We start from the raw sequence: 26,506 nt of genomic DNA, 5'->3' as shown, positions 1-26,506 counted from the left end.
GAAAGAAAGAAAGATGGTCAGACATGGAGTATGTTCTAAAATTCTCTAGTTTTATGCTAGTCTCCAGGGATAAGCTAACCTCTGACTTGGGTGGCAGTGTGGACACAGGTACGCAGATGAGTGTTTCAGTGACTATGACTCCTGCTTTCCTTGAGTTTTGCTCTGTTAACCAGGGATAAAGGCTGGGCCAGAACCACAGCCAGTTTTCAAGTGTAACCACTGCTGCCAGCAACCCATTATGCTTCTCAGGAACAATCACTCATGTCCTGTATGCACAATGAACTGTGACACTCCTAAGAATTGATCTTGGGGAACCAGGAATCAACAGAAACCAAGCTCAGAAATGCCTCTCCCATAGCTGATTTCTTTACAATGAGACTTAACTGAACCCAATCCAAGGTTTATTCTCCTGAGCCTATAATCCTGGGATTGCTACGGAGCTAGTTTTAATCCATGCTTTATATTGTCAAAGAGGATCTAGTTACCTGAAACCTGCACAAAGAAAGAAAAAGAAAGGCTATGACGAGCAGTGTTCCTGAAGACTGGGGCTGCAGATGGAGGGAGGTTTCATTTTTCAGACAAAGCTATGGCCCAGTACCATCAGAAACCCGTCAGACTCAGGTTGGACACATAACTCATCCCAACACTTAGACAACCTTACATATTCCATTTTAAACACAGCTTGCATTCAGGTGTTTATTCTGATTATCTGGTCTGAAGATGGGCACTAAATATCAAAATAGCACATGAACAATGTCAGTACAGGCAGCAGTTCTGTCTGATTTCTGTAGAAGCCCAAGACCCTGAACCTAAAAATTAAGTTCAAAGGCTAACAGTATTAAACTATAATTTGGTTAAAGTACAGTTGATTTCTAAGCCCCAAGTACTTCCTTAAAGAAATGATGTTGGAAATTACTCACTGGTTGCTTCCTGGGCTTAAATGAAATCTTCACTATTTTCTTTCTCTATGTCGATTTGTGGGAATAAATAAAGTCCTCTGGAAGGTAGTGCTAAGGCAATAATCTATCAGCTACGGACAAACTATAGGAAGTGCAATGATCAGCAGGAGGTGGGGGGAGGAATCTGATATTTACTGAGTACCTACCATGAACTAAACACTATTTTTGATGTTTTATATATGTTTTTTAAAATAAATTTACTTATTTACTTATTTTATTTTTGGCTGCATTGAGCCTTCGTTGCTGCACGTGGGCTTTCTCTAGTTGTGGTGGGCACGGGCTTCTCATTGCGGTGGCTTCTGCTGTTGCAGAGCACGGGCTCTAGGCACTCGGGCTTCAGTAGTTGCAGCACGTGGGCTCAGAAGTCGTGGCTCGCAGGCTCTAGAGCACAGGCTCAGTAGTTGTGGCACAGGGGCTTAGCTGCTCCGCAGCATGTGGGATCTTCCCAGACCAGGGCTTGAACCCGTGTCCCCTGCATTGGCAAGTGGATTCTTAACCACTGCTCCACCAGGGAAGCCCCTATATATGTTTTAATGAGTTAATAATGTACCTGGAACACAGCCTGCCACACAGTTGATGCTTACTAAATGGTCATTATTATTTTCATTATCATTATCTAATTCAGTTCTCACAAAAGCACTGAAGGGTCGGTATCATCTCCATTCTATGGATGAGGTTCAGAGAAATTATGCAACTTCTCTAATGTCCCCATAGCTAGGACCTGGCAGACCTGGTAAGGAAACCCAGTAAAGATGGTCCAAGCATTTACCAAGGGCCTCTTGCTATTCAACTCACTCTGCAGAACAGAGGCGGCTGCACCTTCTGCCTTAACATGGGCCAGACTCCTGTCCAGGTCTGCTCCCACTGTACAGCCAAAACACTGTGTGAGGCAGGCCAGGCAAAGGGCACTTCCATAGCAAACCACTATGCTCCAGGCCAGAAAGGCATTATGGGTAACAGCTGGGTCAGATTACCAGGCTTATGTACAACTCTCTGTATCAAATCTCACCCCCAACCCACCCTCCACACATTCCTGCTTAAAATCCTTCACTGGCTTCTCATTATCCTCAAGATAAAACCCAATCTCCTTAGCTGCATTTAAGTCTGTCATGTGCTGGCCCTTACCTCTTCTCCAGCTTCACTCACTCCCTTCCCCCACTTTTGCCCCCCATGTTTCAGTTCAGCCAAACCATGTGCAGTGCCCCAAATGCGCCATGTTTTCCAGCCACGCCACCTCCCCCTGCTTGCCATCTCCTCTTAAATCTCAGCTCAAGCATCACCTTTTCCAGGAAGCCTTCCCTGACCCTCCCACACACCTCAGACTCCGATCTCCTTGAGGATGTCCTGTGTCAAGCAATCCATTCAACAAGTTGAGTGCAGGCACTGTTCTGCTATGGGGCTACAAAGAGCGTTATGCCTTCGAGAAGTTTGCAGGAAAAATACGAGAAGAGAGGGAGAGGAAGAGAAGCTTGCAGGCTGGTAGAGACAAGCACTATGACAGGGGTGTACAAGGTGCTAAGAGAGTATTAGCCCAACCTGAAGCCCATGCTCGGCGGTGGAGGAGTTCCTGAAGGAGGAGAGGAGGCAGAGGGGACAGTGAGCTCAAAAGGAGCTCAGGTCTGAACTACGCTCTATGCAGGAAGTTGTAAGAGTTCAAGATTGTTGGACTCAGAGCAACAGGTGCTCAACAAATATCTGTTTGAATCAGTGAATCATTTGTCACATTTCATCAGGCCAAGACTTAAAATGATTGTAAAAGTTAATTATGCAAGGGCAGACAAGAACAAGTATTTTTCATCATCAGGCCAAGACGATTTTACTTAAGTAACCATAGCCTTCTTTTGGTCAATGAATAAAAGTAAGTTGTCTCTGATGCAAAACTACTTTGAGACTCCAAACAGTAATGTTCATGCACATTAATCACAGCTCTGGTCTTCCAGTAAAGATGATTCTACAGCATAATAATTGTCACCACTTTTCTGAACACCTACGCTGTGTCAAGAGCTATGCTAGGTCCTTAAACACATTTTCTCTAATGCTAATCTGCCAGCGATATTTTACTGTATCTATTTTGCTAACTGGAAACTGAGGCTCAAAAAAGGTGAAATAAATTGTTCAAGGCCACCCAGACTGTAAACCATATGAAATTCACCCTGACTCCCAAGCCAGTGCTCCTTCCACTCTACACTCGACTACACTGCCAGCTAAATTAACGCATCCCGGAGGTTCAAATGACCTCACCAAAACTCTTAGAATGGAAGTCACTTCTTCCACCACATCCAATGTTTGAGTCTCTTGTGTAATAATCTACAGTAAGTAGTTGTCTACTAATCAAAGTGTGCTCCCTGGACCAGCAGCATCAGTATCACCCAGGAGCCTGTTAGAAATGCACTCCCATAAAACATTGTAAATCAACTATACTTCAAAACAACTATAACTTCAAATAGAATAGAATAAAATAAAATAAGGGCTTCCCTGGTGGCACAGTGGTTAAGAATCCGCCTGCCAATGCAGGGGACACGGGTTTGAGCCTGGTCCAGAAAGATCCCACATGCCATGGAGCAACTAAGCCAGTGAGCCACAACTACTGAGCCCACATGCCACAACTACTGAAGCCCACGCGCCCAGAGTCCATGCTTCTCAGCAAGAGAAGCCACCACAATGAGAAGCCCGTGCACTGCAATGAAGAGGAGCCCCCACTCACTGCAACTAGAGAAAGCCCACGCGCAGCAACGAAGTCCCAATACAGCCAAAAATAAATTTAAAAAAAAAATAAAATAAAATGGAGGGCTTCCCTGGTGGCACAGTGGTTAAGAATCCGCCTGCCAATGCAGGAGACATGGGTTCGAGCCCTTGTCCGGGAAGATCCCACATGCCGCGGAGCAACTAAGCCCGTGCGCCACAACTACTGAGCCCACATGCCACAGCTACTGAAGCCTGCGTGCCTAGAGCCCGTGCTCTGCAACAAGAAAAGCCACGACAATGAGAAACCCGCGCACCGCAACGAAGAGTAGCCCCCGCTCACCACAACTAGAGAAAGACTGCGCGCAGCAACAAAGAGCCAACACGGCCAATAAATTAATTAATTTAAAAAAAAGAATAGCGGGACCCTTGAATTGGGTCTCCAATTTCAAATAAATAAATAAATAAATAAAATGGAAATGCAGACTCTCAAACAGTGCCCCAGCCCTAATGAATTAGAACCTGGTTTTGTTTTTTGTGTTTTTTTGAACCTGTATTTTTAAAAGAGTCCCCTCATCTTGTATTTTCTCTGTCCCAGCTCTGTAGTCAGCTATTTCTCAAAAGAAAACAATTCTGGCTCCTTTTATTGGAGAACAGTTTTTAGAATCCAAACTTTGGGCATGAGGTGTACTCATTCTACTTGGGTAACATTCTGGGCCCTCTCGGTAGCAGAGTAGGAAATATGTGTATGTATACACACATACACACATATCTGTATCTACTTATCTTGACAGACTGATGGAGAGACATACCATGAATTATCCTGATCCCGCCTCCAGCCCAACACCACAGGGTTCACCTCTCTTTTCTCTTTTCCTTATATGTAACTCCTTTCTCCCACAGTGAGAAATCTGACTCTATTCACAATATATTTACCAACATTTCCGCAGTCCTAGAAAACACATCAAATAGTTTGACTTGCTAATCCATACCTTGTGAAAAACAAATTTACTAACCAGAACATAATATTTGTATATAGTTCTTTTTGTCTTTGGTCTTATAGTGTACACTCAAAATACTGATTCCAAAGTGACTTAGGTTAGTTCTTTTCTTTCCACCACCTTCAGTGTGTTATGTTACTAACTGCAATATGGTTAGGTACATTTATTACAATTTACAGTCCATTTTGGGTTCTCCTCACGTTTTGGTGGATTTTAATTATTTATTTTGGGGGTAGGAGAAAGATTACCATGATTCTAAAAGTCAGAGCTATATAAAAACATATATTCAGAAGTATCACTCCTCCATCATTCTTTCTACTCCATTCCCTTTTCTCCATTCTTTCCACCCCATTCCTATCCTCCCCTGTAGGTAACCAATCAGATTCGCCCTATGTTATCTGGGAAAAAAAAAGAGATGTATATTTTCTTATTTCCCTTTCCTTCTTATGTGAAAAACAGCATAGCATTGATATTCTTTTATCATCTGCACTTTTCACTTCAATTAATATTCACTTAATATATTCTGGAAATCACCCCATAATGGTCTAGAGATCTTCCTTATTTTACAGCTACATAGAACTCCATTATGTGGCTATACCATAATTTATTCAACCACTCTTCTACATATGGGCATTCAGGTTTTTCCAATATTTTGCAATTAGAAACGCTGCAGCAATGAGTAACCTTATGCGTGCGTATTTTCATGTTGATGGAGGTCTACCTTCAGGGTAGATTCAAAGAAGATTCCTAGGTAAAAAGGCACATTAAGTAGATAGCTTTATCATATACTGCCAAAATCCCTGCCAAAAGCATTGTATCCATTTGCATTCCCAACAGCAATGCAAGAGAGTGCATTTTCCCACAGCCTTGCCAACAGAACATGTTGTCATACTTTTAAATTTTTGCCAGTGTGACAGATAGGTGAGAAATTGTATCTCAGTGCTGTTTTAATCTTCATTTCTTTAGTTATGAGTTTGAACCTCCTTTGGTAGGTTTAAGAATTCATTTTATATTCTTATCTTTTATATCTTTTTTATATCTACATGAATTGTCTGTTCACATCTCTTTCTCATTTTTCTATCAAAGTGTTTGGTCCTTTGTGCCTCCATTTTTAAGAGTTCTTTATATATTAGGAATGTTACCCTTTTGTCTTTGACATATGTTGCAGAGATTTCCCAGTTTGTCAGTCATCTTTTGACTTGGCTTATGGTAGTTTTTTGGCCATGAAAAGGTTTTCATTTTTATATAATCAAATTTACTGATATTTTGTTTTATTGCCTCTGAATTTTGAGTCATGGTCAGAAAGCCTTTCCCTACACTGAGGTGAAAGAATTCACCTCTGCTTTTTTCTAGTTCTCATATGGTTTCAAAATTGTTTACATTTCGATCCCTGATCCATTTGGAATTTATTCGTGTATGATATGAGCTATAGATACAATTTATCTTTTTTCAAATGGCCACCCAGTTGTTCCAGCACCATTTACTAAAAAGACACTCTTTACCCCAGGGATTTGAGATGCCACCTTTATCATATACTAAATTTCCAGAGTTTAGGTTTATTTCTGGACTTTGTATTCTATATCACTTGTATATTTGTTTATTCATGCACCAGTACCAAAATGTTTTATTTGCAGAGGCTTTATAGTATATTTTAATATCTGGTACTAGTCCCTCCCCCTTGAAATTTTTCTCTTTTTAATGTTTTCTTGTCTATTCTTGCAAATTTATTTCTCCATATGAACTTCCATAAAGCCTGTCAGAATTTTTATTGGGATTATATTAAATTTATAAATTGACATAGCCAGAACTGTTACCTTTATGATGTTGAATCACCCTATTCAGGAATAGGGGGTGTCTTTCCATTTGTTCAAATGTGTCTTTCAGGAGTGTCTTAAAGTTTTCCTCTTGTAGGTTTTATACATTTCCTGTTAAGTTCACTTCTCAGTATTCAATTCTTCTTTATTGTGATTATAAATGTGGTTTTCTCTACCATTACATTCTGTAATTGGTTACTCTTTGTGTATGTGAAAGCTGTAGGTTAATTTTATATCCTGTTACCTTATCTTCTATTGTTTGTTTTATCAGTAATTCTCAATGCTTTCCAGGATTACTGTCATATCATCTACAAAAAGAAATAGTTTTACTTCTTTACTAAGCCTTGTGCCTCTAATCAATTTCTAAATACCCCTGGTACAATGTTGACCAGTAGTGGAGATAGTGGGCATCCTTACCTGTTTCTGGACTTAGAGAAAATACTTGTAGTGTTTCCCAATTTAGAAAGTGACTGGTTTTTAGGAATAAGGTATGTGTGTGTGTGTGTGTGTGTGTGTGTGTATATATATATATATATATATTTATTTATTTATTTATTTTATCATGTTAAGAAAGAATCCATCAAGTATTCTTTTCTTTTTATTTTTTTGACTTCTTTGGGGTTTTGTTTGTTTGTTTATTTATTTTTGGCTGCGTTGGGTCTTTGCTGCTGCACGTGGGCTTTCTCTAGTTGCTGAAAGCAGGGACTCCTCTTCATTGTGGTGCACAAGCTTCTCATTGTGGTGCACAAGTTTCTCATTGCCGTGTACGAGCTTCTAGCTTCTTGTTGCGGAGCACAGGCTCTAGGTGCATGGGCTTCAGTTGTTGTGGCATGTGGGCTCAGTAGTTGTGGCATGTGGGCTCAGTAGCTATGGCTTGCAGGCTCTAGAGCACAGGCCCTGTAGTTGTGGTGCAAGGGCTCTAGAGCACATGCTCAGTAGTTGTGGCGCACGGGCTTAGTTGCTTCGCAGCACGTGGGATCTTCCCAGACCAGGGCTGGAACTCACGTCCCCTGCATTGGCAGGTGGATTCTGAACCACTGCGCCACCAGGGAAGTCCCTACTTTTTTGTTTTATTTTTATCACACACTATAAAATACAGGGCATGCTACACAATACACTGCATAACCTTCTAGCAGGGGTAGACGAGCGTAACTGAGTTATTTTTCATCCATCAGGAAAATGGTTCCTTAATCAATGTTCTCCAAACCCTTTAACACATAGTAACGATTAACTCCAGAGATGCGCCTATGTCTTTCCATCAAGTTCCACTGATACGAATAATGGGCAACCATTTTTTCCTTGCCCCTGTTAGTGAACCTGTGGATGCGCGCAGTGGCCTTTCGCAGTTTGAACAAGCACATGGTCATGATGGCGATCCCAGAGTGAATCTCAAACCACAACTCGATGCCGTTACCAAGCAAGTCTTATTTTCTTCAGTGGTTTTATAAGGAACGGGTGTTAAATTTTGATGAAAGTTTTGTCAGCATTTATGGAGATAATTCTATGATTATTGTTCCTGAGATCTAGTATATGTGGATTTCCTAATAATGAACCTACCTTGCATTCCTGGAGTTAATCCTATTTGATCATAATAATTACATTTTTAGTGTGGTTTTGAATTTTGTTCGCTAATAAAATATTTACTAGTGCTATATTAGTACTATATTTGTTGTACTTTTTCATGGGTATTCACAAGTAATATTAGTCTGTAGTTTTCTTTTTTGCACTACCATGTAGGTATATTCATAAAATGAAGCAGGAAGTTTCTCCTTATTTTCAATCCTCTGACATCATCTGTAGAGCACTGGGACTGTCCGACGAGTGGAGGTTTGGTAGAATTCCCCTGTGAAATAATCTCTGCCTGGTACATTTTTTGAGGAATCGTTCCTTATTAAGGTTCTCTATTTCATCTACAGAAATTGGTCTGTTTAAATATTCCATTTCTATCAATTTTAGTAATCAGAATTTCCCTCAGAAATTATCAATTTCACCAAAGTTTTAAAATTTATTTGTACAGACCTGCAAAGACTGTTACAGTTTTTTCTGTTTCAAGGATTACTTCTCCACTCTCATTTCTTATTTTGTATATTTGTGCTTTCTCCTTTTTTCTTCCTCATCATGTTTATTTTCATCATCTTATTTTGTCTATTTTTACAAATGGTTTCAAGAATTATTGCTATTCTGGCCTAAATCCCTCTAAAACCATAATATCTAGAACCAAACCCAATACTCTGGCTATAAAATCAGACAAGATATTTCACATTCTTTTCTCCTTCTCTTCCCCTTCTTCCTCCTCCTCTTCTTCTCCTTCTTTTTTTGTTACCACCTCACATAGTTGACTCAGTGCTATCAACCAAACCTCTAAAAATTTTTAACACATTCTGCTGTGAAGCCAGTCTCCTCTATTTCCATTCTTGTATAACTGGTCTTCTTGACGCATATTTACCTTTAACAAATTTCAACTGGTTAGATCCCATCTCACAAGATCCTTCCAGACTCTGTCATTTCATGTATTCATTTATTCAAATCAACCAACATTGCCAGGCATTGTGCCAGGCCCACTGATTACAGGCATATAAATAACTCTAATACAAAATGATTACTGCAACAATGGAGAAGTGTTCAAAAACGCTATCTATGCACAGAAGGAGCAACAGGATGGAAGGATGAGGCTATTAGGGAAAGATCAAGAGGAAAGAAGACATTTGTCTGGTTCTTTAAGGATATTTGCCAATTGGAGAAGAGTAGAAGGGTATCCTAGTGAGCAGTAATAAAAAAAAAAAGAAAGAAAGAAAGAAAAGAAAAAGAAAGGAAGAGCCTGAAGGCATATGGTATCTTGGAGGAACAGCCAGTTAACAAATCAGTGTGTGGGCAGAGCTGTAAGTGGCAGGCAATGATTTTGGAGAAATAGGTCAGCACAAAACCTACCAGAACTTAGATTTAAAGCCTAAAGAGCTTCAAAAGGAAAGCATGGAGTTTTGGAACAGGAGAGTGAAATGGTGAGACATGTATCTTAGAAAGGTCACTCTGGACACAGCAGAACATGGGACAGAAAGAGCAGCATCCAGGCAATAACTCAAGTGAGAGAAGATGAAGGCCTAAACTGAAGCAGTACAGTCAGAAAAGGACAAATTACAGAATTAAGTCAGAGATGACTGACAGGAGGTAGGCAGTGACGAAACGAGAGAGTCCAAAACGTCACACGTGTGTGTGTATATATGTGTGTGCATATATATTTATACAGTTGACCCTTGAACAACATGGGTTTGAATAGTGTGCATCCAATTATAAACAGACTACTTTCTTTTTTTTAACCTTTTTATTAATTTATTTTTTTATTGCAGTATAATTGATTTACAATTTTTTTTTTTTTTTGGCTGTGCTGCGCAGCTTGTGGGATCCCAGTTCCCCAACCAGGGATCGAAGTTGGGTCCTCAGCAGCGAAAGCACAGAGTCTCAACCACTGGACTGCCAGGGAATTCCCTACACAGATTCTTTTCAAGAGTAAATACGACAGTACTATAATGTCTGCGGTTAGTTAATGCAGATGTGGAGGGACTGTGGGCCTCCAAAGGGCTAACTATAAGTTATATGCAGTTTTCCCACTATGCGGAGGGTTGGCGCCCCTAACCCCCATGTTGTTCAAGGGTCAAATATGTAAATATTTATCCCCCCCTTCACGTTGATTAGAGATGTGGAACTACTATTACCATATTACAGACGTGGAAACCACAGTTCAGAGCAACAAGCCCAGGGTCACAGGGCTGGTAAGTGGCAGAACAAGGATCTCATCCCAGTGCTGACTCCAAAACCTGGGATCTACAACACCCACAAAAGTAAGGTGAACCATAAGAAGTTATTTGGCAAGAAAGGGAGTGGAGAGAGAGGGCACTGAGGGAAAGAAGAGAATGAAAGTGCACTGAGTGCCCATCCCTGTCAGCCACTGAATGAAGCTCTTTGTATGCATTATCTCCTTTAATCATCATATCCAGTCATTAAAATCGATATTATTAGTCCCATTTTTCATATGGGAAACATTGCTCAAGATCATAGTGCTGATAAGTGGTGAAAATGGAATTTGAACCCACCCCATCTTACTCTAAAGAATGTATTATTTCTACTACAGCAAAGAAAGCATACAATGAGAGAAAAGGAGGGAATGCTCAGGTCAGAGGCTGGGGTATATCAACATCAAAGGGACAAGTGAAGTGAGTAGCAAAAAAAATTCTTTTAGGGAGTCCCCTGGTGGCCTAGTGGTTATGATTCTGGGCTTTCACTGTAGGGGATCGGGTTCGATCCCTGGCTGGGGAACTGAGATCCTGCAAGCCTCGCAGCGTGGCAAAAAAAAAAAAAAATCATTTTGGAACATGCAATCAGAGGGACAGAAGAAGAATCAAGAGAAAGTGTTATGTGGGAATCCAGGACCAGAGAATGTTAAGACGGGTGGTCAAGAAGGTCAAACGCTATAGAAAAGTCAGGCTGAGGACTGGAAAACCCATTTCATTTACATTTAAGAGGCTTTGGTGACCTTTGTGAGAACTGATAGCATGCACGGTGGGGTGAAAAGTCAGACGGCAGTGAACTGAGAAGACCTCAGGAAGGAGGAAAACAGAAATGGTGAGAGGAGGAGAGAGGGTATTTGCTGGAGAGGAAGGTGGGAAGGAATGAGGGTTTTTTAGGATGAGAGGATATTTGCAGGCTGAGATGAGGGGTTAGTGAAGCAGAAACAGATACAAGGGGAGGAGCATGAATGAGGAGGGAAGAGGGCCACTTCCTCTGATGATGATGAGAGCCAGGAATTGGTACCTCTGTGGGGAGACGGGGAGGTGGGGAAGACGGCAGCTGAAGGAGCTCAAATCCAATTGCCCCTCTATCCATTACAAAGTAGGCAGGTCTACCTGTTGAGAGTGAAAGGGATAGGGAGAGTGATGGAGGCTTCAGGAAAGGGACCCTGTGGGAAGCTGGAAAGAGCTAAAGATTTCCTGGCAACATCAAGGACTCAGCTGGGGCTGGAAATCATAATTTTGTAATTGAATCAACCCGCAAGGTTCTGTGTTTCCTCTAGAAGTGCTCAGCAGGCCTGGGCCCTGAGTGGAGGAAACCAGAAATAGGCTAATGTAGGACCAGAACTGGTCAGAGGAGAGGCCGAGATCGCTAAGGCAAAGGAAGTGAGGATGGTGATGAGAGTGTATTTGAAGGGATTGATCCTGGAATCTGCACCTGGGAGAAGAAACTAAATGAAAGCTGATAAACTGAGAAGATGGAGAAGAGCAAGGAGAAGAGAACTTGATGCGATTGAAAATAAGTTTCATGGGAATGGAGGAGTGTGGAAATTGGGGCTTTGAGCACTGAGTGGAGTTTCAGAGTTCAAGATTTCAGGGGTAGGGCAATTCTGTGGAATAAGATGCAGGATGTGGCCTCAGTACATGGCCTTAGTGAAGTGGCAAAGAGGGGGAAAAATCATTGCAGTGGGGACGGTCAAGGAATTGCAAGGCTGGGGTATCTTCATCATGGATCCTGAAGTCATTCCAGAAGAGTGGTAGATGGTTAAATCCTGAGGATATTTACTATTCTGCCCAGAGTCATGTGATTTTTAAAACTGATAAGCATGTCTTCAGTGCAATCATTGATAAAAAATTTTAGTTGGGGCTTCCCTGGTGGCACAGTGGTTGGGAGTCCGCCTGCCAATGCAGGGGACACGGGTTCGTGTCCCAGTCTGGGAAGATCCCACATGCCGCGGAGCGGCTGGGCCCGTGAGCCATGGCCACTGAGCCTGCGCGTCCGGAGCCTGTGCTCCACAACGGGAGAGGCCACAACAGTGAGAGGCCCGCGTACCGCAAAAAAAAAAAAAAAAAAAAAATTTTAGTTGAAGAAAGGCCTTTGTCATGTCACTACTATGTCTGCATGTTGATCTGTTAAGTGGCATCTAACAAAGAGATCAGAGATTCACACGTGAGTGGGACTATTCTTGTCCACAGGTTAAGGGTCACATTGACTTCAGGTCTCGGCCTCTCGCTTTAAACCTAACTTGGGAGACAACCACTAAACCAAGCCTCAGTTTGTCTCCTCTTTGACTTGAAGATTCCTGTAGTTCTCACCTAGGGGGCAGGCAAGACCTAGTTCTTGCTATAAAGGCCTGCTGCTGGCTCTGAAAAAAATTGATTTGAAGGACAAAGTAGATACTTATGAGGACCAACCACACCACCCACTTTCCTTCCCCACAAAGATGTTTATCTTAAAATAGGCCTGGGGTGCAAGCCCAGGCCCTGAGTAGCTCTGCTGCTAGGTTTTACAACTGACTACACCTGCTCCTGCAGCAGATGAAATAACATGTGCTTTTTGTAAGAGGCTGTTACCCTCTGGGCTGTTGGACTAGTAGTTTTATTCTTATTTTCCTCCTCCTCCTTTTTGCTTCATAATCTTTTTACAAATTATAACTTCTATGAACTCCAGATATGTAGAATAGGGAAAAGCAGAGCTTCTCTGTTAGGGCTGGGGTGGGAATCCACAGGTCAGTTCTCTTACTTTCTTTTTCTCTGACTCCACCCATCCCCGACCCAGACCCCCAGACATCTGAAATAACTCCTTAGGGCTTCTTTCAGCAGCCGGGGGAAAAAAGCACTGCATTTTGTTTCCTTCTAGCACTGTCATTTTGTAAGTCTATTATTCAGTGAAGACAAGATGCAACAGGTTCCAAAATATGAAAGTATCTTGGTTATTAAGAAATATATCTTGAAAATGCCCCCCAGTTCTTGATCTGTTTCCAACAGCAGCTGGAGAAGCACAGTAGGACCACAGTCAGATTCAAATCAGGCCCCTGGGGGTGTTGTAGCTCACAGCTCTTGGGGTAGCTGCCCAGCTCACAATAATTCCCTTCTCTAGAAACACGCCCCCTCTGCAAAAACAGTGGTGGGCCCCAGGACCAGCTGGTATCATGTAACCCCATCTACTGGCCACAGGTGACTGGTCTAGCTGAGTTGATTGGTCAAATCCAGCCAATCCCTGGAATTTTTTGATCTGGCATTTAGGAATCGAATCAGTTTTCTCTCTCTGTCTCTGACAAAGTTGTAAGATATAAAAGTTGGATGTTGCCATAAGCCATGTTGCCCACCTGAGAGAAAAGTCATTTGTAGTGAGAAGGAAGCTACCCACAGAAAGAACCAGAGATAAGAGACAGAGAGCAGAGGGAGAGATCCTGCCAGTGTTTTGAGTTCTTGATTTTCATTGTTTCTGGGACACAGCCCAATCCTTGCACTTTCCATGGTTTAGTTTTTCAGCCTTTTCCTTGGATTCCATGAGTCAGTAAATTCCACTTTCTATCTCTGCCATTTCAAGATGGGTTCTTGGCACTTTACAACCAAACTAATAAAGGAAACAAGACAATCCAACAGACGATGTCAGCGGCAGCACAGAAGTAATCTCAGTCCAGGATTAACATCTCTCATTTGTTCTGGGGAAGCTAGAAGGATGCCTGTGCAATCCAGAAGTTAAGAAAGACAGAGTTTTTATGACTATCTGAGTCAGGCCTCAGGGGGAGGAAAAGTAGACATAGCAATAGTCAAAACTGTGTGAGCAGGATTTTGCGTTGATGAGACTGGACCGCTAACGCTGTGAGAGCAGTGGTAATACCAGGGAGCGGCTGGAGGTATCTCCATTAGCTTCCTCCAGGTCACTCCAAAACCGAACAAGAATATGAGATAAAACTCTTCCAGAACAGACAATTCTGTCCACATTCTTCCTTTGTGCAAGGAAGCTTTCTTGCCACCAAATGTAACTTTCTTTCTGTTTTTCTTTGGGACCTGAACTTCCTTCCAAACAAGTCTGTAAACCCAGCCTCTGCTCTCTATCTACTCTAAGCCTCTAGGTCAAAGAGAATTCCTGCAGGGGACTTATGCCATTAGAGTTGCAAAAGCACTGACCGGGCTTCACCAGGGAAATCTGTGATACCTAGTGTTCCCAGTGGAGAAACATCCAAGGAGTTGGCTTTACGGCTCCCTGCTGGCCAGCAAGAAAGACAAACGTGAAAAGCAGCGGGAGAGAGAGCTCAGGAGGAGGCCTGAATGGCTCAGGAAGGAAATCAGTTCTACAGTGAAACCAGATACCTGTTTAGAACGCTGAGACCCTCCTCCAGCTGCAGAAGATGAGATGGGGGTGGAGACATTGCTGAGAAACTGAGAGGAAGGCAGGAGGTTTGGAAACCTGGAGTTATTACTGGCCTAAATTCCCCCAGTAAAAGAATGCAATATTGTATTTCTTTTCTATTAACTCTTTCAGGCCTTTACTGAACCAGGAAAAGCTATTCATTGAACCTGATGGGTAATCACTTAAAAATAAAGTTAGTAAGTAAAAATATCATTAAATGTCTTCTTCCCTGTATGGGCAGAGCTCTTTGTATTCCTGTTCAGCCCAGTGGTCAAAGAATAATGATATGATGAAATCTGAAAACATACCATCTCCTAACCTTATTTTAACATTTCCATTAACTGTGAGTTCAACAAACACTCTGTTTCTTCATGAGTACATGTTACAAGGTAAGTCCTCAAAAAATGCCTGTGAATGAATGAATGAAGTATCACTGTATGGTCTACGAGTGTCCCTTATAGAAACAGAGCATGGAGCCCACCGTTAGGGCCTTTCGGATTGGTTCCCTACCCCCTTACCATACCTCACCACTGAAGGTTATGTCCATGACCACTCGAAGGGGGCCTGGTTTAGAGATAACAAATTAGGAAATACACTCAGGAAAACGTTAGTTGGAATCTTTGGTTCGCACAGCCTAGACAACAAGGCCAGTCAAGGCGGCTGAAGCACTTCCAATGCTCCCCAGCCTCTCTGAACTGCCTGGGGGAGTGGCACCTGGCAAACCGCACCCTATCACTGATCCACATGCCTGGCCAGGCCATCACTCACCGCAAGGAACATAAAACTGCCTGACAGCTTGCTGCCAGGGAGCATCTGTTGAGCTGGCATTGACTTCTGTGGGAACAAAGCCAAGGAGCCTGGGTGAGGAGAGCAGAAATCAGCCAGGAGAGAAAAAAGAAGGCTAGGGGGTGTGGTGCTCTGCTACACTGAAGATTTAACAGGCCTTTACTTTCTATAGTAAATCACAGAGGAATGCATTGTGGAAATGACTGAGAGCCTCCGACTGGCCCATGCTGCAAATCCTCCTCCATGGAAGGCATGGGGCACTTAGGAGAGACGTGCCCTGCAGCTGCTCCACCTGCCAATCCCCTTCCTCACTCATTCTGTGTCCCCCTTATGGGCATGACACCACAGAAAGGCCCTTCCTGTATTTCTCAGGGCCTGCAGATGACGCTGAGGCAGATGACTCTCAATGTGGGATTTAAATTTCTATTTTTCTAGTTGGAGGGAAAATTGTAGGGAAAGTCTTCCAAGTCATCTGTTGGAATGGTTAAGGCTCAGAGAACTGATTTCCTGTCAACCAACATTTTAATAAACCATTCCCACAACTTCCAGTCCCTCAGGCCATTACACTGCAGCCGGGCACAAGCTGGCTCTGCCTGACAAGCAAGATTTCTGTATAGTCAGAATTTTCCCAAGTTTCCACTCTGAACACTTGCTCTATTTTCACTGGCCTGTGAGTGCCACTTGGGCACAGATTCTATGTTATTTGTCTTCTATTTCCAGAGCTTGGCACAGTGCCTGGTAAGCACAGTAATTCAGTGACTGTCTATCGATTGAGTGTTTGCATGCATGTTTACCAAATGAGCAGGAAAAAAAAGTCTGGCTTCAGTGATCAGGTAGGTTGGTAAATATTTGGTGCTTTTCATGATATAATTAGCTGGAAGATATCTCTTTCATCTCCCAAAAACACTACCTCTTTTATGACACTTAGCACATTAAGCACCCTTTATGGTTTTTTCAGTACAACTATAAATCTCTCTCCCTATAAATTCATTGGCAGCAGGGACCAGGTGTTTTTCAATTATTTTATCTATCCCCTCACCCAGTAATGAACTAAATAACTAAGTGAATGAATGCTTACTGGCCAAACCATATTGTAGTCTCAGGTTTGTCAAAACCTTTCAACACAAGCACCAAAGTCTTTTTTAAAAGAAAGTTCAGCCCCCAGAAAAAACACTGGCACGTGAATCAAAGACAACATTCATATAACATCAATACCAAGAGGCAGAGAAAACAAATAAATAGCTTTGAGGCAGAGGCAGAATGGGGAAATTCTGACCGATAGAAAGCCTGGCCAGGCCCAGAACATAGGAGACAGGGGACGACAGCCAGGGTGAGCTACAGCATGAGGCAGTAGCCAAAACTTGTGGATAATTCACAATGCAGATCTGCTGTATCAATAAAAGCAACTGCACTGACAGCACTGACATGGATCAATCCTGTGAGTAATTTGTTAGGTGTGTGGAGGCCAGGAAGGTGGAAGAAGACAGGTGGTAGAAGAAAGAAAGGAAGGTGGCAGAAGAAACTGATGTGCATAGTCATCCATGAGTGGCAAGTGGACTGAGAACAGAGGCCAACAGTGGGTAGAGGGAAGCCTTGATCCAGAGGGCAGAGTTTCACTGCTGCAGGGTTCGCCTATAATTAACCAATTAGGGCCACAGCTTCATTTCCTGTGGCAGTTTTCTCTGCCATAGAGAATGAGGTCACAGCCCTAACCACATAGACCTATAAAGCATCTGGGTGATAAAGAACAGCTTCAGATATGCCTGGTTCATTCCCAGGAGATGACTGGGTATGTAAGTGGTATTCTTAGCCCCAGTAGGAAGAGTTTCTCAGAGAAATTGAAGTGTATTCTGACATTAGCTTTTAAGTCCCTCTTTACACCCTTATCACATGACTCTAACAGAAGAGACTGAACATTACTGGATCTATTAAGCAACCCTAGAGGCTGGAATAGGTCAAACAGGACCCCACTGACTCTGAAATGACCAACTGTACCATTATTCAGTAGCACTATGTGTGATCCCATATGAGAAAAGCATTATTTAATATAATTTATTATGTATATGAAATAATTATTTAAACTGTAAGGAATCATTGAGATTAAACATATTACTATTATTTAGACAATGTCAATTTCTCAGAGAAAGCGAAAGTACCTATTGACTATCAGAGTTCAAATCTACTAAGAAAAGGGCGTGGACTGTACATTAGCCTGTGGAGGGCATGGAGGGAAGTTTACAAGATGGGTAGAAAAATCCAATTTCAGAGAGGGAAGAGAGGCATTACTGCATTATTCTAAAGATGAATTCATTATAAAGTTGTCTGTTATTTTTATGAAGACTCTATTACCACCACAAAAAGAAAAGTCTCCCGCTCTCCTTTTCCCTTATATTTTATAAGAATTGGGTGTCAGGAGACATTTATGGAAGCACCAAAGCGTGAAAAAGAAAAAGACAGTCTAGCCCCTTGGTTTACCTGGCTCTTCAGCTGAAAGGTTTGGAGGTGAAATGAGCAGAAGGCAAAGACTAGGACTCACTCTGTGCGGGTTTCCTCTTCCTAATAAGATAGTGGAACCTGGTCCCTGGGGACTGACTGACAAAAATGGGAGACCATAAGATGGCCTAAGGAGCTTCTATGAGGCTCAAAACCAGGGGAGGCCCAAAGGTAGAGAGTGAAAAAAGAATACTGGAAGCACTCAAAAAGGTGGCTTCCTGGCTCGTCTGTGTTTCAACTCTCAGACTGTAGCTCTTTGTTAACAATCCCCTTCCACGTGTTCAAAGGGGAATGACGCAAAGATGAGGACCCGCGCAGTGCAGATGGGACACAAGCTCTACCTTTCAGCGAAGGCTGTGACACCCCTCAGCCAAAGGAAAATTCTGTCTCAGTTGGTTAGGTTGGGACAGCATGTGTGCAGTTTTCCTCTCTGTGTCAGGAAAAAGGCTGGGGCACAGGGGCCAGGAATGGGGAAGGATCTGAGGCAGGTCAGGCTGCAGAGCTTCTTAACTAAAAACAGGAATTAAGGAAAGAGTCTGTAGTGCAGATGTAGAAAGAAAATCTTATACACAAATTCATGAGAATGGTTACCTCCAGGGAAAAGGCCAGGATGGCAGGGTGGCCAAGGCACTCGGTCTTGCCTGCAATGTTCATATTTAAGAAGAGAATGTATTCATATGTTAACTGCTTAACAAAAAAACACACTTTAAAAAAACTTAAACTTAAGAAAGAGCGACATAAAGGGAAGAGAGGGAGAGGGAGAAAGGAAGAAAGACACAACTAACAGTCCAGCTCTCCTCGTAGGGGTCTCCCTGGATGCTGGGATAAGGCAACCCAAGGGGTGGGGTGCAGAAGCAGTGGAAGACATATGGAGCAAATTGCAAGGGGCAAAGGTCCTAAACCAGGATGTCCGGAGTCACAAGAGAAGAAAATGGAATAAATAACAAAATTCTGAGAGAAAACATTGAAGAGAAAAAGACTCCCCGCCAGCCCTAGCCCATACTGCCTGTCAGATTGAGGCCCCAGTTTCCCACTCTCACACAGAAAGGAACAAACACCGCTCCCCTGAATTGGGCCCAGAAACCTCTCTCTCCTCCTAGGTCCTGTCTGCCAATCACACCCGGGGTTGTTGGAGAAATGTACTGCCCTAGATTTAGAAAGAGATGTGAACATGAAGCGGGCACTTCCTGTGGACCACCTACTCACCCTGCCCCCTCTCAAACTTTCTACCAATGCAATGACACCCCACCCTCCCTTGGCTCACCCACTTAGCTCCTGAAACAGAATGAGCACCTCTGCCATATATTCACAGGCTTCCTGGGGATTTCCTTAAGGCAAAGCCTGGGGAGACAGGAGACCACTTCCTTTGGAAGGAGATGACCTCTGAATTTGTGGTCCTGTCTTCTGGGCTCAGGGAAGGTCATCGCCCAGCTCAGCTGGAAGTCGGCCCTTTTGATTTCACCAGGCTCGTCTGTACCGTACCCACCACCTTAGCCTCCTTAGGGCTCTGTGGGGGGTTTGTTCTGGGGTCCCGGTGAGGATGGGGGCAGAAGAGGACCCCTCCCAGAGACTAGGCGGGAGGCGCTAGGGCAGGGGAGCTGGGGTGCGGGAGGAGCGGACAGTTACCTCATTGAAGCCCTCCTGCAGGACGTCCAGTAAGTTCCCCCGGGTTAGGCAGGCTAGCATTGTTCCTGCCGGGCCCCCGGGGCGGGGTCTCCGGGCCCGGCGGCCACCGCCTCCTTCTCCCTGTGCACACAAAGACTCTCGGCTCAGCTCATTGGGATGTCTCCGGAGTCCCGCATGCCATTTACTGGAAACCTAGACCCGGGCCAAACTAGCGGCTTCCACTGGGCATGCTCGCACCCGGGCTCCGCAGGAGGGGCCCGGGCGCTGTCGCGGTTCCTATAGAAACTGCTGGGCGCGCACCCAGCGGAGGGGCGCTGGCTGGGGGCCCCCCGCCCGGCGTGCGTCAAGGAGAGCCCCGCGGCGCGCACACACACGCACACTCTCACACACCGGGCCGGGAGATGGGCGTGTGTGCGTACGCTGCACACACACACACACACACACACACACACACACACATACACACATACACGCACACATACAGACACACACAAGTTCTGATGACTTAAGGCCTCAAGTGCCCCACCACAAGGTGGGTAGGAAGGGGAGTGAATCATAAGATTATTTTTTCCCCCAGACTAGCTGAAAATAGCAACCTTTTTCCACATGGGGCCTGGACAGTGAAGTCAGGCTAAAGAAGGGGAAACAGAAAGGAAAGACACAAAAAGAGGATAGAGAGAGCTTTAGTTATTGATGGTATTAGGGTACATTTAATAAAATAGTACTAAACCAATCACAGGATCACAACAGAAACATCAAGGGTGAACCAAGGATGAACAAGGTTTTACCAAAAAACCTCTCTTTCTTTTTCAAATGACTGCTAAAATGTAAAACCCATATTTTAAATGAGTTTTAAATTAATTAAATGGGTTTTAATGAAAATGGGTTTAACTGCAAAATGTCCTGGTACTTTTGAAAGGGTTAGGTAAAAGCTTCCTCAAGTGACACAGAGAGCTATTCCCCTGTTTTTAGTTATTCCAGTCACAGTCATATTTATTTTTAAAAATACTAATCATCTTTTCTCTCAGTGCACACCCTTGTCTCTATAGGAAAACTGGAAGCTGAAAGAACACCCGTATTATGTTACACCTCGTGATCCCAGATGGGCAGAAGGGTTTACACAGTGTTAAGGCGTGCAGAAGGTCAGGCCTCGCCCAAGGACACAGCTGGACAGTGACAGAGGCTATTTGAGGAGCTAGGACTCTACACTGGTGATTTTGCAAAAGGCCCAGATTCCCTCCCCAAATCCCATTAGTACCTTAGGACGAAAAGTCAGTCATGGCTCTTGTTCAACCTAACTGACCTCCTCCTCAGGTCACTAGAAAAGAAGAAAATCCTTATCCAAAGCAGCTGGAACTAACCACATCTGCCTGAATGTCTAAAGCTGCTAAGCACAAAGAGAAAAGACACCCCTCCCTCTGACCACTGCAAAGAGGAAGCAGAAGTCAGCCGAGGTGTTAAGTGGCTGCTGCTGGTTGAATGCTGTGGGTTCAATTCTGGCTAAGGCTGGGGAAAAGCCATGACACCTACTCAGACTGAACCCGAACAGCCCACAAGTCAGAAGACCACTGTCCTTCATCCTCTAGATGGGGAATTTGGTTGCCAAGAACTCCCCTCGCGGCCACCACAGTTCATGGTGTAACACCCTCAATTGAGTCACTAACCCATGTTAATGCAACAAGGCCCCTTTTAAAGAGAATTGTGAAACTCCCAAGAGTATAAAGTTGTATGCAACACATCTACATACTTAGTGATGCAAGTCCAGAACACCCAGTTGGTGGATCCCCGGATAAAGGATTCTGATTGGTTGACAGCCCATCATGCTTTGGATACAGCATAAAATATTGAGACATCAGAGGGAGGTTCTGCTGACAGTTATCTATGCCAAGAGGTCACTGTTTCTCAAACAACAAGCTATTTATCAAAGTAGGACCTGTGAACTCAATATTCCTGGGGAAAGACATTAAATCACTGAATTTTAAAGCTCCAAAAAAAGATCTCATCTGGCCCAACTCTCTCATCTCACAGATGAAGGAACCAAGGCTAGCAGAGGGGCTCACAATCACTTAGCAAGTCAGTACAGGAGCTAAGATCTGAACCAAAGGCCTCTGAGGCCCAGTACTATGCTGTTTGCCCTATGCTGGAGGAATTAGAGAGAATTGTGGTAAATAGATACAAGATCTATTATAGGGCATATGATCCAAGACTACTATTCCTTGGAAGTCTATAATAATACCAACCACATATTCTACAGCAAGAGTATCCAATAGAACTTTGTGTGATGGTGGAAATGTTCCATATCTGTGCTGTCCAATCCAGTGGCCACGAACCACAGGTGGCTAATGAAAACTTGAAATGTGGCAAATGCAAGGTTGGAACTAAAATTGACATGGCATTTAATATTAATTCATTTAAATTTAGGTAGTACAATTCCAAAATATTCTGTTCCATTGTCCCCACACAACTACTGGAATGTTCCAAAAATTATAATATGTTCACATAGAGTCTGCCGCTCAGACTTGGAAAAAGCAAAAAATTCTTGTTGGACCAGATAATCCCAATTATTTTTTTTCCTCAAAACATATGTTCACCATACTTATCATGGTCTGACTTAGAAAGTGACCCAGGTAAAGAATTAAGCTTTAGCTCTACGCAGAACTAACATTTACTATTCCTTCTATCCTCTCCATCTCACCCTATTGTGATATCAACACAAGAGCTGGGAGAATCAGTGGGTTAGCTAAATTACCTAGGAATAACTAGGACAATGATCTGCATCCTGTAGTGCCCCAGCCAGGGAAAACTGCAAGCCAGTCCAGTAGCTGGAACCACTCCCACCGCTACAGGCCTCTTGTTCACTCTGCCTGGAGCAGAGGCAAAGAGTCCAAGCAAGCTGCTTTCTGCATATCTCTGTCATACTGCCTGGTTTCTGAAATTATACCAAGCTTCCTCAGTCCTGCATTACTTTAACAATAAAGGCAATGGATAAACAAGATCCTACTGTATGGCACAGGGAACTATATTCAATATCCTGTGATAAACCATAACAGAAAAGAATATGAAAAAGAATGTGTAAATATACGTATAACTGAATCACTGCTGTACAGCAGAAATTAGCACAACATTGTAAATCAACTATACTTCAATAAAATAAAATTAAAAAAAAACAGTAAAGGCAGATACTTTCCTCACCAACTAAAAGCTACCCAAATATCTATCTACAAAAGTAATAATAGCAAAATTGAGCTCTTACTATGTGCCAAGCCCTGTACTCAGCACTTACATACATTAGCTCATGTGATGGTCACAGTTACCACAATCAGTAGGTTATTTTTATTGTCCCCACTTTACATACGCAGAAAGGGAGATCTGGAGGGTAATTTGCCCCAACCCCATAGCTACTAAGCAGTGAAGCCAAAGTCCAGGTTCTTAATCATTATGCAATATTTTTATATGATGTTACAGAATAGAAGAAACTCAGCATATGTTTTTAGTTGAATGAAAGAATGAGCCAATGGAGGAAACACTGGCAAACTGATTCGTCACTTCTATTAATACAGATAATAACATGTTAGCCTAAGTAAGACTTTGAACCTCAAACAAAACTGTCATTTGGTGAAAATATTGACTGTGACTTCTCCCTGCAGAGAACTAAGAAGTGTGAAATTCACACCTATGTAAAATTTAACACATCTATTATGGGCAATCATTAATAACTATCAGGAAGCAGAAAGGCAGTTTGAATAAACAAATAATTAAAATTGTCAATGGAAATATTTTAAATGACTCTCTGAAATAATTTCTCAGTCTTTTTCTGTTTTCTCACATTAGCAAGTTCCTTGGCAGTAACATATGTTTACAATTTCTATTGCATTTATCTTCAGAGACATCACCATAAATACATATACACAAAAGGGTTCACGTCCACCGGCAAAGGTCCCAAACGTGTCCTGGCTCCTAAACTGCTCTCTTTTGTCTCCAGGCTTTTCTGCCAGTCTGCATCCCTTAATCTTCCTTAGGCAACACATTCATCTTGCTGTTCAACTGCTCAAATGTCTTCAAACACTCCCTTTTCCTAGCATGTCAGATATAAATTCCTCATGCCCAGCTCTTAAGGCCTCCCCCCTCACTGCCTATGCTCAGTTCACAGGCTCTTCACCATTTCACAGATGCACAGGGCTCATTTTCACCTCTATACCTTCATGACTATCCCTCTGCCTAGAATGTCCCACACTTCTGCTTCAAATCTATTTACTCAAATCTTCACTATGCCTAGTTTAAGTTCCACTTCCTCATGGAACGCCTCTGACCACTCCTGAGTTTGTTAAAATCAAGACAGATCTGATCGTAATCTGTCTGGAACACCCACCTCTCAGATAACCGATGGTGCATCCCTGCTCTTCTTTCAGGTCTCCGCCCAAATGTGTTTATTCTGTTTGGCCTTCTCTGACCACTCTACTTAAAATGATACCACCTCCTCACCTCAGCACTCCCAAACTTCTTTGCCTGGTTTATTTTTATTTTCCTTCCTAACATTCATCACCATCTTGCATACTCTAATATTTACTTGTTTACTTGTTTATTGTCAGCCTCCCTTCTGCCCAGAATGTAAGCTGCATTAAGGGCAGGGAGTTTTGTATGTTTTGTTACTGATTTATCTCTAGAACCAAGAATATTTCATGGCATATAGTAGATGCTCAATAAATATTGGCTTCTTCTCCTTAAAAGTGATAGCATGCTATATACTGTATCATTTAGCACTTTATAGTTAATTTAGGAATGTGATTTTTTTCTCTCTTTTACTGCATTTCCAAGACAAATATAAACAATTTCTGGTATTCTTCTATACTTTCCTCTCCTTCACCAATGCAGTCTTTGATTAAACATATATTAAATGTATACTGAGCACCTATTATATACAGCAGGTCCTATTCTTTTAGCAAAAACTTCAAGAAGGCACAGTTACACATAAATACACACACATACAAACACACAGAAGGGCAAGAAGACTAAAAGAAAGAATAGTAACAGGAAGACTAGTAAAACAGAGAATCCAATATTAGTATGTAGGAACAGAGTGTACAGGGTGATTGTGACAGACTGAGTGGGGAGAAAAAGGAAAAAAGAGACAGAATGGTGTGAGACTAGAGTAGGATGCTGCCAAAGTAGTCACCAGATGCTAGTGCTTAATATAAACTGTACCAAAGCAGATATGCAAATATATTCTACATGATTTTTTAAAATTCACATTTCAAACGTTATCTGTCAACTATCCCGTGGGTAAAAATTAGATTAGGACTAGCACCATCTGGTGGATATTTTGGAAGTGACCCTGAGTTTCTCTAAATAAAAACACCTGTAAATGCCCCCATGTCTCTGGACTGCCATTTATAATGTGTTAAGGTTCCACATGACTAATTATACTACCGTGAAATAATCTTTCTGCAGGACCCTGGGTCTCGTTGCAAGATGTAGCCAGATTTCTACCAAGGACCTTCCTATCTCCCAACTGACGTCGCTCTGCCTTCGGAAGGATGTATACAAAATCTGACACTGCAATTCTTCTTTTAAAAAGTAACATTACTTAAAATGTTCACAGCCTTTGACCTAGCATTCTACTTCTGGAACTCTATCCTGAGGGGAAAAAAGTCTTAAATGAGAAAATCAATTAGTTATTCACAAGGCAGGGAGGGGAATCTAAAAATCCAACAACAAAGGAATGGTCAAGAAATTAACAGCCATAACAAAAAGAATAAAATACCTAGGAATAAATCTACCTAGGGAGACAAAAGACCTGTATGCAGAAAACTATAAGCCACCGTTGAAAGAAATTAAAGATGATACCAACAGATGGAGAGATATACCATGTTCTTGGATTGGAAGAATCAATATTGTGAAAATGACTATACTACCCAAAGCAATCTACAGATTCAATGCAATCCCTATCAAATTACCAATGGCATTTTTACAGAACTAGAACAAAAAATATTAAAATTTGTATGGAGACACAAAAGACCGCAAATAGCCAAAGCAGTCTTGAGGGAAAAAAACGGAGCTGGAGGAATCAGACTCCCTGACTTCAGACTATACTACAAAGCTACAGTAATAAAGACAATATGGTACTGGCACAAAAACAGACAAGTAGATCAATGGAACAGGATAGAAAGTCCAGAGATAAACCCACACACCTATGGTCAACTAATCTATGACAAAGGAGGCAAGGATATACAATGGAGAAAAGACAGTCTCTTCAATAAGTGGTGCTGGGAAAACTGGACAGCTACATGTAAAAGAATGAAATTAGAACACTCCCTAACACCATACACAAAAATAAACTCAAAATGGATTAGAGACCTAAATGTAAGACCAGACACCATAAAACTCTTAGAGGAAAACATAGGAAGAATATTCTTTGACATAAATCACAGCAAGATCTTTTTTGATCCACCTCCTAGAGTAATGGAAATAAAAACAAAAATAAACAAATGGGACCTAATGAAACTTAAAAGCTTTTGCAAAGCAAAGGAAACTATAAACAAAATGAAAAGACAACCCTCAGAATGGGAGAAAATATTTGCAAACAAATCAATGGACAAAGGATTAGTCTCCAAAATATATAAACAGCTCATGCAGCTTGATATTAAAAAAAAAACAACCCAATCAAAAAATGGGCAGAAGACCTATATAGACATTTCTCCAAAGAGGACATACAGATGGCCAAGAAGCACATGAAAAGCTGCTCAACATCACTAATTATTAGAGAAATGCAAATCAAAACTACAATGAGGTATCACCTCACACCAGTTAGAATGGGTATCATCAGAAAATCTACAAACAACAAATGCTGGAGAGGGTGTGGAGGAAAGGAACGCTCTTGCACTGTTGGTGGGAATGTAAATTGATAGAGCCACTATGGAGAACAGTATGGAGGTTCCTTAAAAAACAAAAAATAGAATTACCATATGACCCAGCAAACCCACTACTGGGTATATACCCAGAGAAA

At 42.3% G+C, this 26,506-nt stretch overlaps 2 protein-coding genes across 6 annotated transcripts in view; both read right to left on the bottom strand.

The window, feature by feature from the left end:
• DIXDC1 (DIX domain containing 1) overlaps nucleotides 1-26,506 on the bottom strand; it is a 73,983-nt gene that overhangs the window by 44,453 nt on the left and 3,024 nt on the right. The window contains exon 1 of one of the 5 annotated variants that reach the window (XM_033434617.2): nucleotides 19,504-19,914. The exons of 2 other annotated variants lie outside the window; for them this stretch is intronic. In XM_033434617.2, the coding sequence (XP_033290508.1) occupies nucleotides 19,504-19,563 (60 nt within the window). In that variant the 5' untranslated portion in view covers nucleotides 19,564-19,914. Of the gene's footprint in view, nucleotides 1-19,503; nucleotides 19,915-26,506 lie in introns of those variants that run through there. 2 more of the 5 variants (XM_033434616.2, XM_012534293.3) reach the window with 2 other exon arrangements.
• Nucleotides 7,222-7,880, bottom strand: LOC117202624 (NADH dehydrogenase [ubiquinone] 1 alpha subcomplex subunit 1-like; the record flags this gene model as incomplete). The annotated part of the gene is made up of 1 exon (XM_033434621.2): nucleotides 7,222-7,880. A coding segment is annotated over one exon (237 nt), but the record flags the coding sequence as incomplete, so codon positions are not given.

Source organism: Orcinus orca, chromosome 8, assembly GCF_937001465.1.
Source record: "Orcinus orca chromosome 8, mOrcOrc1.1, whole genome shotgun sequence".
NCBI classification, from domain to species: domain Eukaryota; kingdom Metazoa; phylum Chordata; class Mammalia; order Artiodactyla; family Delphinidae; genus Orcinus; species Orcinus orca.
The sequence above is the reverse complement of the archived record's forward strand: the minus strand, read 5'-3'. Positions and strand labels throughout refer to the sequence as shown.